The 16,549-nt window shown below is 35.5% G+C and overlaps 1 protein-coding gene across 2 annotated transcripts in view; it reads left to right on the top strand.

Annotated features, from left to right (window-relative positions):
• The window catches only part of LOC136772089 (calpain-7-like), a 99,025-nt gene that overhangs the window by 67,369 nt on the left and 15,107 nt on the right, over window positions 1-16,549 (top strand). Inside the window, exon 10 of one of the 2 annotated variants that reach the window (XM_066728629.1) lies at window positions 964-1,405. The exons of the other annotated variant lie outside the window; for it this stretch is intronic. Coding sequence (XP_066584726.1) covers window positions 964-1,405 — 442 coding nt within the window. The remainder of the gene's footprint in view (window positions 1-963; window positions 1,406-16,549) is intronic. 2 annotated transcript variants of the gene reach the window in all.

Genomic DNA, 16,549 nt, shown 5'->3' with positions numbered 1-16,549 from the left:
AGGTAGTGCGCTTAATACAATCGTTCCTTTTTTTTACATCTTTTATAGTTATCGAGAAAAAAAAATTATTACAGTTGAGGTATGTTTCTTGAAGAAAATAGTAGCACTAAATTTCTTAAAACTTTTAAACTCTAAAACATACATAAAAAAAAGACCGAACGATTACATCGAAGACAATGTATATCGGAAAATATATATCAATTATGAAGCCATTTTGCTAATTACACCTTGAGAAATCGTATACACCAGGTTGAAAAGTATATTTTCAAGATAATCGTGTTTAAACTTTGGCAACGAATTTCTGGTATGTAAAATTAATTTTTTTCTTAGCAAAATTGAATCAGCCATTCCTGTCGTATAATGTGTATTCTCTACAAAGGAACATTATCAAAAGGAAGGAACCTAGCGTGATGATCCCTGTCTACCTGGCACGCTTCTTTTGACCCTTTCGAACCACGGTACGCCTTCATTCTGAATGTTATAAATTTGGAATAAAGTTGAGTATCGATATGAGACTAAGCGCAAAATATTTGTGAATGTCAAAGAAATTTTTTAGGCAAACAAATTTTTTTCTCGATATTTTGGAAATTTCAAAGTGGGGTAACCCCTTAAAAAAGAAAAATTAGGAACATCATGAAACTATAATGAAAGAGATTAAATATATACAGTTCTGGATCCGCGGATATTGTTACACTATTAACTCACACATGTATCTATAAATATGTAAATGTAAAATTTCTTATAAGAAAAATTACATTTTTTATTATATGTTTTAATTTCCTTGTATTTTCTAAACTTTCACGGAAAATGGATTTTACCACGTGATTATATAGTAATGCAAAAATTGTAATAATCTGTTTTTGGTTAAAGCTCCACTCCGAGTGCACAAATAGACCTACTTTTAACATCCTTCATAGAATTATTATATTACTCTTATTTCTTTCATTTTATTGTTATCTCTAGGCGATCCACCGCCCTGTATAGATGGCATTCGCATAAATAGCCCTCATTATTTGACTAAAATAAAATGGGGATCACAAAGCAGCTCAAAGTATACTCTTGTTATATCGCAATATGAGAAAACAACAACAATTTATTATACGCTTCGAGCATATGGAACACGTCCGTTTACTCTACGTAAAATATCTCAACCCTTTAAATACACAAAGGAAATAACAAATGGCCAATGGGAAGGTATTACAGCAGGTGGATGTGGCAATCATTCCACGTATATAAACAACCCACGTTACCAGCTTGTTCTAGAAGGAACAAGCAACAACAATTACTTATTAATTGTTTTAAAAGGACCGAAACAATATCAAATCGGTATTGATATTATCACAGTAATTTTAAACAATCCGAATACCTCTACAGGATTTAAGTCATTAAGTTCTGCACCTTATAGGTATTAGATTAATCATATACTATACAGGGTGTAACAGTACTGATGCTTTTAAGTTGAACCATATATTCTTGAGGATAAACTAAGTCGAAATGTCATATATTGTTATATCCGTAAAAACATCGTTGCTGAAATAAATCAATTTTAAACCTATAAATCAGGGCTTCGATTCTACGGAAAAATTACTTTACTTTTACTTTCTTTAAGATGAATCCGTATACCGACATTACATAGCAAAACTCTTGCGAAACGAATCTCCGTCATTTTTTAACCGATTTACAAGTTTATACACATTTTTGAAAACGCCAGAAGGAGATCTAAGGCTTCCCGTTGACCGATTTTTCGAATTTAATTTTTTTTTCACATTTTTTTCAGAATCGGTTAACGAGAAGCCGTCGGTCTCCTTCTGGCATTTTCAAAAAGGTGATTAAACATTAAAATCGATTAAGAAATGACGAAACTACGTTTGGCAAAAGTTTTGCTCTGTAATGCCGGTATACAGATTCCCGTTAACACTTCTCTTTCGATAAAGATAAACAAAAAAAGCTTGTACTTCTCCATCATTCCGTATTGCCGCACGCGCACATGTGAAACTATACCAATTATAAATATTACATCCTGACGTCCTACATTCCTGTTCCAGGCGCTGTATGAAATATATTTTCTGCCTATTTGTGAAAAGATCCTCGAAAGCTCCTATTAAGTTGTAAATTCTGACTAATAATACGGCCTTATTTATAGATTAATTTTGAAGCCATTTTATCTTTTCGTGATGCGCCATATGCACTGTTTTATCTAATAAGATGGCCAAAAAATAAGTATTATATTAAAAAAGCAATTTGAAGAAAATCTTTGTTCGCCTTTCAGAATCATACTGTTCTCTTATGTGGAGAAGATTGCTGCATTATTGAAAAAGCATAATGACTCGAAAATAGGTTTTTTCGTAAGGCCATAATCTTCCCTGGAAACTTCCACCTAAGTAGAGAGCTTGAGGGATTCCTTTAAGAATAAGTAAGGCATCTTCCATTGCATGAAAGTACAATCCAAAAAATTTAGAATAACTTTTTCTTTATGCCATAGGTTATCCATAGTTTTTGCCTAGTACGTTTTGCATATTGCCTGACTAAATAGACTTGCCATTAAATCCAGTCAATTGCTAGGTCAGATTCCAGTTAATAGTGACTAGAAGATGGTATAATCCGAAATGAAATATTTACCAATTCACCAAGGAAATTGTAATAAAAGAAAGAGGAAAGCATAAGTATTTAATAACTTCTCTGGAATCTTCTCGTACCTAAGAGCATGCAAAAACTATGAATAATAATCTACGGCATCAACAAATAATTGTTTTTAATTTTATGGCTTATCCTTGAATAAAATGGAAAAAGGCATATTTATTATTAAAGAAATTCTTCAGGCTCTCCACTTAAGTCGAAATTTCGAGAGAAGACTATGGCATTATTTGTGTGAAAACCGATTTTCAAGTAATTTTACTCTTTCAATAACGTAGCAAAATTTGCTCTATGTAACAGAGCAGTAAGTTTCTCAAAAATCGAACAAAGATTTTCTTCAAATTGCCTTTTTAATAATATACTGATTTTATAACTACATCTTATTAGATAGAGCAATTCATAGGGCAATTCACCGAAAAGATAAAACGGATTCAAAGTTAATTCAGAAATAACGTCGTATTGTTGTCTAGAATTTTCAACTTAATAGGCACTTTCGAGGATCCCTTTAAAAATAGATACAAAATAAATTTCACATACAGCGCCTGGATCAAGATTATAGAACATTCGATGGTAATATTTATAATTAGTATAGTTTTACATATGTGCGTGTAGTAATACGGAACAGTGGAGAAGAACGAACTTCTTTTGTTTATCGAAAGGGAAGTGTCGACAAAAGTGACAGTAAAGTAATTTTTTCGTTGAACAAAGCCCTGATTTTTCGATTTAAAATTGATTTATCTCAGCAATGATGCTTTTACGGATGTAATAATATGTTACATTTTCCAACTTAGTTTATCCTCAAGAATATGTGGTTGGAATTAAAAGCATCATTGCTGTTAAACCCTTTATATGTGTTAGGGTGGTTTTTATAAAAAGTAATTATTGATTTTGATTAAATCGTTTACGGGTACACCTTAAATAAAACAATATCCCCGGATTTTAAGTATTCACACTCTTAAGGGAACATTACACTTTCTCGGTCGAAAATTTCAATTATTTTTAGGAGTTTGATAAATCAATAAAATTGCATTTATTGGGTTCGTCATTTTGGCAATATATGTTTCAAACATTTCAATACAAGAAAAATAAATCAAATCATTTTGGAAATGTTGTTTGAAGTTTCTTGCAGACTCGTCGAAGATGTTTTGAAAATCTGCATCGATTGGCGTACACGATTGCGACCTAATGGAACGTCTAAACTAAACAAGGAAAATATTTTTAGATAAAGTATAAGTATGGCTATGGCGCAAAATGCAATTATGTTGTTTAAACAAAAATTCACGAAATGGCGGACTTCCAAAATTGGTATTTTTAATAATTGCATTTTTTTCGTAAGAAAACCGTTAAAATCAAGGGGAAAAATTAACCAATCATTATTTTTGTTGGTTTACGCTTTAACTATTGTCATCTAGAAGAACATATTAAAATTTCAGACCAATCGGTAAAATAGTTTTTGAGATATCATGCGCGCCGATTGCAAACATGCTGTTTTGAGATAAACGCATTTAAAGTTTTATAGTCAACTTGGCCTACCTTACAAGTGACGATACAAACGTCTGTAACTTCAAAAGTATTTCGAATTTTCTTCTGAAATTTTTAGAGAATATTCTTAAAATATGAAACTTTCCAATAAGATACTTTTTAAAAAATCGATATTTCGACCTGAGAAAGTGTAGTGTTCCCTTAACGGGGGTAACCCAATGTGAACATCTATAAAAACCAACACTTTAACGGGATCCCTCACGCCTACTTTACCGACAGCTCAAGTCAATAAACAATTAATTTAATAAAAGTCAAATGCGACGTAAATTGAAAAACGGGCGTCTTTATGATAAGGTGCCTATTCTAACGAGTCAATCGAGTTTAAATAAACTCAAATCGGATGAAAAATAACTGTATGATTGTCCCGCGTTCTTGAAGAGGGGTCACTTCTGGTTATTTCCACTTAAAGAACGCGAGACAGTAGTACAGCGTTATTTTTCATCCGATTTGAGTTTTTTTTAATCTTGATTGATTCGTTAGAACTGGCACCTTGTCATAAAGACGCCTGTTTTGTCAATTTGCTTCGCATTTGACTTTTATTAAATTAATTGTTTATTGACTTGAACTGTCGGTAAAGTAGGCGTGAGCGATCCCGTTAAATGCTTTTTTAAACTATTGCATGTAATTAAGCAAACTTTATTTCCTGCAAACGTACTTATTAGGAATATACACTACGCACAAAAATTAGCGCGACCACTTAGTTCCGTTAAAAATTTTACGATTTTCAAAGAGCTGGTGCTTTTCAAAGAATGGTTCTAAAGACTTTTACTTGGAAGCAAATTAAAGTCTAAAAGTCCATTTTGAGAATCCAAACCGAAGATTGAAATTATTTTAATCAATTCTATCGAATACTTAAAAAAAAAGATGATATGTCTCTCAGTTTTTCTTTTAGCCAAGTTTACAGTTGTGTTAAAACTACGACAATTTTTGTCGAATAATAGCAACAAGTTACCATAAAGTTTGGACTTTTCCTTGCAATGTAAGATTAAGAACAACTCTGTGCGATTTCTTTTAGCGAAGTTACAACAATTTTACCAAAATAAAGCATTTTATTAACTATTTGTTTAAAACAATGTCGCAATTAGAAAGAATCACTTATCTGCAATTTCAAAAAGCGGGTGTGAAGCGAAAGACGTCGACTATCAAGTACGAACGGTTCAAGCGCCGTCAGGTTATTGTTCTAAAATTGCAGTAGATTAAATTTAACCTTCTTTTTTAACGAATTATACGTTCACTACTTTTGTCGAATGTGCACAATAATCGTTCGGTAATTTTATTTTATCATTTTTTTCACCAAATCTTCATAAAAAGGATATTTTCTTCTTCCATCTAAAAAAAAATGGCATCAAACGACTTTTTTAACACAGTTATCATTGTTTAAATCTGGATGTGTACTTTGCCGTCCATGTTAGCATTACCCAATATGCACCACGAGGAGCAACTGATCAGTCTTGTACATCATGTGTGTGTGTGTGTTTTATCGCGAGAAGAGTTGGAAACACTACACATTAGCCAGATGCCTACACATGCACGCACGGACCCATGCACACACACACATACACACATGATGTGCAAGACTGATCAGTATCCTCCTCGTGGTACATATTGGGTGATGCTAACATTGACCGCAAAGTACACATCCGGAATTAAATAATGATAACTGTGTTAAAAAAATCGTTTGATGCCATCTTTTTTTTTAGATGGAAGAAGAAAATATTCTTTTTGTGAAGATTTGGTGAAAAAAATGATAAAAAAAAATTACCGAACGATTATTGTGCACATTCGACAAAAGTAGTGAACGTATAATTCGTTAAAAAAGAAGGATAGATTTAATCTACTGCAATTTTAAAACAATAACCTGACGGCGCTTGAACCGTTTGTACTTGTTAGTCGACGTCTTTCGCTTCACACTCTCTTTTTGAAATTGCAAATAAGTGATGCTTTCTAATTGCGACATTGCTTTAAACAAAAAGTTAATAAAATGGTTCATTTTGGAAAAAATTGTTGTAACTTCTCTAAAAAAAATCGCACAAAGTTGTTCTTAATCTTAAATTGCAGGGAAAAGTCCAAACTTTATGGTACCTTGTTACTATTATTCGACAAAATTTGTCGTAGTTTTAACACAACTGTAAACTTGGCTAAAAGAAAAACTGAGAGACATCATCTTTTTTTTTAAGTATTCGATAGAATTGATTAAAATAATTTCAATCCTCAGTATAGATTCTTAAGTTAGAACTTGCAGACTTTAATTTGCTTCTAAGTAGAAGTCTTTACGACAATTTTTTGAAAAGCATCATCTTTTTGAAAATGGTTAAATTTTTGACGGAATCAAGTGGTTCCGTTAATGTTTTTGCGTGGTGTAGATAACAAATTTGTTTATAATTACTTATTATATAGTAAATTATGTGACGCTACTGTCTATCCCTAGAGGATGGCGTAGAAAAAGAGGGAGGAGTGATCCCTCACCGATCGCGTTCGTGTCCCAATAGGCGACTTCCTACAAGACCCGGGCGCCTTCGATGTAATATTAATAATACCCGAATATTTATTTATACAGAGAGGGTTCTAAACGTCTTACGCGAATTTAGGGGATGGGATGCTAATAACAATAGTTCCTCAATTCCGGTTAAACTCTCTTTATTATAATTTCCGTACTCAATACAATACAATGTTGTCCTTACACGGTTTAATTATGCCGACGCGAAATCCTGAATGTGGCGCGGCCTTAGTCGTGCGAACGCGGCTGAAGCTCCGATGACGTAGTAGTTAGCCTCACGCTCGAGCCATTAGTCGGCGTTCGCGACGGTCTCCACCGAGTCGCATGGTACTCCGCGCGCCACCGATGGATTCCTGAGCTAACTACTACGCGGATGAGTCTCTATCCCCGCGCGTGCGCATTACTCGAAGGTTATTCGCACTCACTAAGTTCCCGCGTACTCAACCACAACAACGACCCGGATTGTTTTGGTTCGGAGTCTAAGGTCACGAATGCTCACGGAAATTGAACTAAGTCCGCGGCCTCGAATCGATTGTAGAGAACGATCACGTCAACTGTCAAACTCACAACGAATTTATGTAATCGCGAACACTCCTTTAATTCGCGTCTCTACACACTATGATTTTCGTTATACGTCCGACGGAATGACCACTCCGCTAGGTTGCCCTCTTACCCGTGACAGGTGAGCAGGGCCAGTGGTTCCCTATAAAACCGATCGGTGCTACGAACCCTATGGCCCTAGCACACCCCGGGACGTCACAGGACTTTCCTACAACACGAATATTCACCCTTACTTCAGCTACAATAGGGTTGGCTCTCTCTCTCTCTCTCTCTCTCTGCCTCTGCCTCTCTCTGCCTCTTGCCCTTAGTGGTGGCCCGAAGGGCGGTTGTTCTCTGCTGTCTGGTAGGGGTTCGCGACAGGGTGGCAGTGGTCGTACTTCGCTACTGCACTTTTCTTCGTATGCGGCGGCTGCTGCTCTGTCGCGGATTGGTATCGGCGGCGGGGAATTATACTCGGCACTTAGTGTGTAACATAAGACCTCCTAACTACGTGTTTCGGGACAGCTCGCGGGAGCAGGTAAGGCCCTGCGCCTGTCCCGCCGCTGCCCCGCTACACCCATCGCGTGACACTACGAAGCCGACAAGTTATCGATCCTAGATCAATAATTCATCGGTTGATAACTTCCCAGTTCGCACACGACCTGCCTATCTAGCGCTTGAGATTAGCTAAGCGCTAGATGGTAACTATTGTAACGCTGCGGGAACGCAACGTTACAATTATTTATAAAGGTACTCTTGAACTACTGCAAAACATATTATCTCTTGACGGAAGTTGTTATACTCCTGCTGGATATCTGAAAAACCAAAAACGAATGAACTTAATAATCTGTAATACAGTCACTTTTGTCCGAATATTAGTTTTCAAGTTTAAATGTAATTTTCAGAAATTGCAAAAATTAAAATTAAACGTTATTTTTTGCCTTCAAAAATAAAAAATTGAATGTTAGAATCTAAATTTTAACTTATATGAAGCTTAGACGATAGCCATAAGTGTTCTGAATAATGTGTTAAAATTTGAACCCGATATCTTTAACCCCTTTTGAGAAATCATCTGCGCCAGGTGCAAAAGTGCCATTTCGAAAAAAACACGTTTAAATTTTTTCAAATGAAAATACACAAAAAACATATCTTTATGGCTAATCAGTAAAATCAGATAGATACATTAGTCCCTCGGTACCTTCAGCACATATACAGGGTGTACCAGCAATGATGCTCTTTTAATTTGAACCACATATTCTTCGGCATAAACTAAGCCGAAAAGTCAAGTACCATTAACACCGTAAAAGCATCATTACCGAGATAAATCAATTTTAAAGCGATAAATTAGGTCTTCGATTCAACGAAAAAATTACTTTACTCTCACTTTCGTTGACGTTTCCCTTTCGATAAACAAGAGAAGTTCGTACTTATCCATTGTTTCGTATTACTACATGCCCACATGCACATGTATCAAGAGACACGGTAGTGGCTTGACGGTAAGTACATTGGACTGCAGTCGAGACACTACTAGTATAAAGGGCCTTTTCCTAACAGCGGAGCATAGGAGATTCGTGTTAGTTGACTATAGCACTCGGAATGATCGAATCTGAGAGCGCTGATTGGTCAATATTGCGTAGTACCAACATATAATAGACTGTTACCAATAGTTGGATACAACTAATGAGATTCATCCGCCATATTGGTGTGGAGAATGTTTACATGCTAATCCCTAGCAGAAAGAGGTGTAAAATGGAGAAATGTCAAATGGTAAGGTTACTGAAGTAAAAATTGAAAATAATGAATGGAAAGTACGAATATTTTTCATTTTCATTCAAAGTATTCAATTTTTACTTTAGTAACGACAACATTTGACATTTTTCCATTTTACACCTCTTTCTGCTACGATCAGCATGTAAACATTCTCCACACCAATATGGCGGATGAATCTCATTTTTTGTATCCAACTATTGGTAACGGCTTATTATCTGTTGGTACTACGTAATATTGACCAATCAGCGCTCTCAGATTCGATCATTCCGAGTGCTATAGTCAACTAACACGAATCTCCTATGCTCCGCTGTTAGGAAAAGACCCTGTATACAGCAAGTTTGGGTCATTCAATTTTCATATCAATTTCTTTCGTCGTGTTATTAATTTAGAAGTTTTATTTAAGTTTAAATGTTTTCTGCATTCAAAGATGTTTTAAACGACCCTTCAAACATGAAAATCGGCTCACGAAATACAGAGATATAGAAGCCGTTAAACCGAATTTTGACAAAACACTTAAATTGTTTCCATTTTCTTCTTCCGAGTATGCATCACCCTGAAGTTGGCTACTTATGATTTATCGATCGGTTATAGATTGGCGTGAGTGTATATATGCACATATATACGTAACCAACAAACACAAACATAAGTAAATAAACTAACAAACACTTTGAATTTGGTTACTTATCGATTATCAGAGTTAGCTTTATCAATTACTATCGATTACCGATTCTCGTAGATCGAATACACTCGATTATCGTTATTATCGATTATCAATTATCAATTAATCGGTGTGTACATACGCACTTATACACGTAACCAATAAGCATACAAATAAACAAACAAACGACCATTTTGAAGTTGGCTGCTTATGAGTTAGCGATCGATTATTGATGAATAGTCCAATGTCTATTATCAATTAATGATCGATGGATATGTACGCACTGTTACATACACGTAACTAACACGCAAACAAACACACAAATAATCATTCTATGCTTACGGCAATTTTATGTGAAAATGATAAATTTTCTTATAATTTACTTTTTTTCAAAGTATCTTCAATTCGAGCGATTTGAATTTAAAAATTTTTGCCTTTTGGTCTTCGAATTCTGAGGTTTTTAGCTCTTCATTTGCGAATGTTTACCGACTCTACGGCGGAATATAGAATATTAAAAATAAGCTTTTTCTGTGGAATGCACGATTAAGTACGTGCAGTTACGTGCTTTTTGTTTACTTATTGCAATCATTAAAAAACTTTATGAGATAGCAAAAAAAAACAGGTTTCGCCTATAAAAGAATGGTCGGCAAGTACATTGATCCTACACCTAAACCGATTCTATTATTAATAAAATTAATATTTCAATTAAAAAACGTAGTGAGATTCAAGTAATGGGCAAGCATTTGTATCTTTATTAATACACATTAGAAAAATATTAAACGCAAAAAAGTTACGTGCCGGGTCCGTAATTTTCATACGTAAGTCACTACCTTACAATGGTAGCACTAAAAAGAGACAACAGTTGGTGGAGCGATGTAGTATGTTATTGGCTATTGCTCTTAGATCCTATAGTTTTATCCATTAGAAGTAGAAGTTTAAAATGAATTACTCAATAGTTCCGCATCTGTTATTTCTGCTTAATGCCACCAATACAAACGTCTTTTTACGCAATTTCATAATGTGGCTTTTTCATGGTATTGCGTACAACTGGCCCGGCACGTAACTTTTTTCTGTTAATATTTTTCTAACGTGTACTAATAAAGATACAAATGCTTGCCCATTACTTGAATCGCACTACGTTTTTTAATTGAAATATTAATTTTTTTAATAATAGAATCAGTTTAGGTGTAGGATCAATGTACTTGCCGTCCATTTTTTTACAGGCGAAACCTGTTTTTTTTTTGTATCTCACAAAGTTTTTTAATGATTGCAATGAGTAAACAAAAAGCACGTAACTGCACATACTTAATCGTGCATTCCACAGAAAAACGCTTATTTAATATCCTATATTCCGCCGTAGAGTTGGTAAAACATTCGCAAATGAAGAGCTAAAAACCTCAGGATTCGAAGACAAAAAGGCAATTTTCAAATTCAAATCGCTCGAAATGAAGATACTTTGAATAATAAGTAAATTATAAGAAAATTTATCATTTTTACATAAAATTGTCGTAAGCATAGAATAATTATTTGTTTGTTTGCTTGCTTGTTAGTTAAATGTATGTAACAGTGCTTACATATCCATCGATCAATAATTACTAATAGGCATTCGACTATTCATCGATAATCGATCGCTAATTCGCAAATAGTGTTACGCGACAAAATCTTGCGATTGCTTACCGCGTAGAGCAAAATATTACTCCTAAAATTATTAGAAGGGCTCTATGAAAGTTTTTAGGGACGATATGATACAACTAAATTTAATACGCGGTTAATTACAGAACTACATTCGAATACTCTAAAATCTATAACGCTATATTCGATAAGTTGGGCGCCAGGTCCACTTAGACCAGTTTTCTCTATGACTTTATTCTCCACGAATAATCTATTATTCGATAACCAAAATGCCCCAAAGTGTTGGCTATCTCTGTCCCTAGCTGGAAAATGGAGAGGGGCAAGGTTAGGAGAGGTTTTCGCTATTACCGATAAAAAAATCTCTATAACGCGATACAAAATCCGACAAAAGAAAAAGGCAAGATTTACATAAGAAAAATCCTTAGGTTTATTCACAAAGTTCCTGGGATTTACACTTCCTGAGGATATCTCAGGCTCGATTAACAAGGCCTAGAAAGTCGAAAATAATTACAAATTAGGCCCGCCACGTTATAGGTAATTTCCCTAACAATTCTCTAACAATAAATCTCCACTAACGCATCAAAGAGAACGCAAGAATTCTACAACTTATTATTCGGAAACACAATAAAACATACTATAGAGATAACCAAGAAATCTACAATAAACTCTAAATAAGTGGTCGTGGCCAATCACCGATATCCTTGATTCTTTAACTAAAATATTAACTCAAACAAGACTCTACTGATCTCACACGCCTCAAAAGCGGAGACTTTATTCATCAAAACGGCGAGTGAACTGGAGACGGAGTTGATATTTTGTGACATTTAATCTTGGATCATCAACCCTTTAGATAATACGAAAACTCGGGCAATTTCGTCCCGGAAAACTACTAATATTACGAAAATTATATCGAGCCTACAACAGGCAGGCCTCGATGCGCGACACCGCCATACGATGCTTAACTGTAAGAAATTGTGATTATTTTCCCCAGTTAACTGTTCAAAATTATACTTATTAGTATTACTCAACATATCACCGTCTAGTATTCTGCCATGATCATATGAAATCGAAATCTCGAGGATTTATGTTGCGGAATAAAATATACCATTCTATACAAGGAAATTAGTGTAGCTCTGGCATGGTCGACTTGAAGGAGGCACTCACCAATCCGCAAACTCTCGTCTATTCGGTAGTCTAATTCTTTCTCTCGGATACGGTGATCAGCGGGAAACGACAATCAGGCGATCTCCAAAAGGCTTCAGAAGAACGGTCCTAGGTTCGGTCTAGGATACTCCAGAGCTCACGTTGTACTTCAATCGAAGCTAGTTTTCGACTGCGCTACCAAGACAGCGATTTCGGTCATTTGCAATCATCCCCACTTACTGATTAAAAGGTTCGGATATCGATAGAACTTCCGAAGAATCACGAGAATCCGCTATATTATGCGACCCTGATCGCTAACTCGTTTTCTCTTCTTTCTGTCGCCAGGAGTAAGTCTTGCCCTGAACGACTCTAAATGTTTTCGTCAGTCACAGCGGTAGCGTGAGGTTTAGGCGACTGCTGTTCGTGAACCAGTGATGGATAGAAGCCGCAGGAGAGTATGAAAAAGCGAGGGCTAGCCCATTCTGATGCAATTATTCCTTAAATTCAGATTGATCCACGATAGCTTTAGTATGGCTCAGATACACAGTTCCTCCTGCTTCATGTCCTCTGGATACCCTCTCAAGTCTAGGTCCTGTCCTCTTGTGGCTCGAAATCTCAGGCTGGTCCGTAGTAAGAAGAAGAAGAAGTTGCTGCTTTTCCTTCGATGATTTTGACGATGACGTACTCTTCCCCAGGACTGATGATGGAGGAGAAGGAGGAGAGGCAAGGCCCTCACTCAGATCGACACACCGTACAGTTAGTTTAAAATTATGGAGCGAACACTTTACAAAAATTAACCTACAAAGCGCAGTATAATACAAAATTAAATAGTATATGCCGGTATCGACATGAATAGCAAATGAATGAATAAATGAGATTTCTAACCTTTATTTGTGGCGGGATTCCAAGGTGAATCTGGAGCTTCCTTTTGACCTTGTGCTGTAAAATCTTACTCTAACATGCTCACAAAATTATAAATTAAAGAAAGCCAAAAATATCATAATTATTGGATTTTAATATTATTTACGATATTAACTCGGGGTGATGTATCCGAGAGTACGAGGAAGTTCTTTATAATTATTTTTGCGACGACACCAAGCGCATAGAATTAGCCACGTCACAATTGCCAACATCAAAGTAGGTGTTTGTTTGTTTATTTGTATGCTTATTGGTTACGTGTATGAGTGCGTGTGTATACACCTATCAATTGATAATCGATAATAATCGGTAATCGAGAGTGTGTTGGATCTTCGAGACTCGGTATAGATAGTAATTGATAATCTAACTCCGATAATCGATAATCGGTAGTAATCGATATTCGATAAGTAACCAAATTCAAAGTATTTGTTAGTTTGTTTACTTGTGTGTGTGTTTCTTGGTTACGTATATATGTGCATGTATACACTCACGCCAATCTATAACTGATCGATAACTCATAAGTAGCCAACTTCAGGGTGAGACATACTCGAAAGATGAAAATGGAAACAATTTAAGTGTTTTGTCAAAATTCGGTCTAACGGCTCCTATATCTCTATAATTCGTGGACCGATTTTCATGTTTCGAGGTTCGTTTAAAACTTCTTTGAAAGCAGAAAACATTTAAACTTAAATAAAATGTCTAAATTAATAACATGACGAAAGAAATTGATATGAAAATTGAATGACCCAAACTTGCTGTATACAGTGTGTAACAGCAATGATGTTTTTAATTTTAACCACATATTCTTGAGCTTAAGGGGAATCTGTATATCGACATTACAGAGCGAAACTTGCGCCAAACGAAACGGCCTCATTTCTTAACCGATTTTAACGTTTATGCAATTTTTAGGAAACACCAGAAGATTATCTAGCAATCTTCGTTGGTGACTTTTTAAATTTCACTTTTTTTTTTAGTTTTTCAATTTTTTAAAAATTTGCCAACGAAGATCGCTAGATAATCTTCTGGCGTTTTCAAAAAGGTGTATAAACATGAAAATCGGTTAAGAATTGAGGCTGTTTCGTTTGGCGCAAGATTTAACTAATTTGTTGAAATTTACGCAGAGCCGACAATAACAAAGGGAACGCTGGAATCTAGCTTGCTTCCTTACCCGAGCAGCGAGGAGGGAAGTAGACTCGCTCTTCACTCGCGACATCGTTCCCCACTCCGCAGCCTACAATGAATTGCACGGAGTATGTTAAAAATCACGCTATTTTTGCCACGCGGTACGGTCGTAATTCTTATCTAATTACAATGAAATTGGTATGAACATATAATCTTTCATTTATTTCCAAGTGAACCACGTTTTCAAATTTTTAATTCGACTTTTAGTTTATTTTCCTGTTAGTGATAGAAGATGGAAGTGCACAACGCACTAATCCAGTTGAACAGTGATCGGAATTCTCACACACTTGCAGCTTCTTCGATAAAGGGGGAAAAAACTATAAGACTTATGTTACCTTTGAAATTTCGCGCTCTCTTTCTAAAAGGACTATTGGAGGGACTGTAGCCAATACAAGAGGAGTTCGCTAGGCGGCCACGGGAGAGAGTAGCAGCGTTACCAACTTCGCCATTTTGATTATACTACGGTGTACAGTGCTGTCAGTGATGCCAGAATCAAGTTTTTAACAACAAAAATAATGTTAACCGTTAGCCAGCAACAGTATAGAAATTTCGAAGGGAAGAGGTATATATCCCTTCCCTTCAAATTTTCTATACTGCTGCTGGCTAGCGGTTAACTTTATTTTTGTTGCTAAAAACTTGATTCTGGCATCACTGATAGCACTGTACACCGTAGTATAATCAAAATAGCGGAGTTGGCAACGCTGCGGCCGATACCGTGGAAAAGGAGTTTGGCGCGGCTCGTTGGCTAAACTTGGGAGAAATAGAGAGCGAAAGAGAGGTCCGAGAAAAAAGTATATTCATCCCTCCCGTACTCATACCTCAGCGGAGCTAACCGAACTTGAACGGCGAAAGCCGAGACACGCACGTATCGATGTAGCTGTGTGCGTGACCAGCGAGCAGCGACAGTATTGGGGTTGGCTCACAGATGTATCGCTGGCACTGTGTGCGTGCTAGCTAGTGGCGGCGTGGTGGGGATACCGAATTCCCACAAGTTAACATCTCTGGTGGACAGGAGTGGGGGGGGGGGGGCAGAACCGGCCTAGCTTGTCTACTTTATAATCTTATAGACTTGAATAGTGACTGTAAAATATTAATTGATGAAACTACTTGTAAGCCTAAAATCAAATTGATCATTTAACAATCAAAATTCTTCAATGAAAATTAATATTTGAAGGAACATGATCATCTCATCTATTTACCGACATTCGACTTTGAATGTCTCCTTTTTCTTTATTTCTTTGTGACTTAACATCCTCGAAACTAAGGATTTGTAATACTTGAGTATATGTTTGTTTCTTTTCTAAACATCTAATACCGTATAATCAGCTCAAATCCAAATATTGGTCAAAATGTATTCTACATAAATGAAGGTTCTTTGGAATGTTTCACATCTTACAAATAAGTATTATTATAATTTAATCTGAAATATTTATTCACATACATAACATAATTTATCAGACAGTTAAAATTCATATCGGTTTAAAGAAAAGAAAAAGAAATATGATTTTTTTTAATGATTTCCATACCTGGAAATTTAACATGATTATCAAATACCTTAAAATTTCTTTCAATTAATATGTTCCTGATAATCATGGATGCACATTAATATCGGAAGTATACTTTTCATTGACACAGTGTAATAAATACCAACTTATTTAATCCAGTCAGCTCTAGCACATTAATGTTGGAAGTATACTTCTCATTGGCACAATGTCCTAAATAATACCTTAACAATTTCTTTCAAACAATATGCTCCTAATAATCATCAATGCATATTAATGTTGGCAGTATACTTTTCATTGGCACAGTATTCTAAATATCAACTTATTTAATCCAGTCAGCTCTTGCACATTAATCTTGGAAGTATACTTCCCTTTGGCACAGTGTCCTAAATATCAACTCATTTAATCCAGTCAACTCTATGCACATCAATGGAAATAAAAATGTTTTATTTTAATTGATCTGAAAAACAAAAATTCTACAAAGTATATAACCTCCTGTATTCTAAATATAATGTTATACTTATCTAATTA

Source organism: Prorops nasuta, unplaced genomic scaffold (assembly GCF_024137725.1).
Source record: "Prorops nasuta isolate Cenicafe-Biocafe unplaced genomic scaffold, Cenicafe_Pnas_1.2 PNAS00001, whole genome shotgun sequence".
In the NCBI taxonomy this organism is placed as follows: domain Eukaryota; kingdom Metazoa; phylum Arthropoda; class Insecta; order Hymenoptera; family Bethylidae; genus Prorops; species Prorops nasuta.
This window is presented reverse-complemented; position numbering and strand designations above follow the sequence as displayed.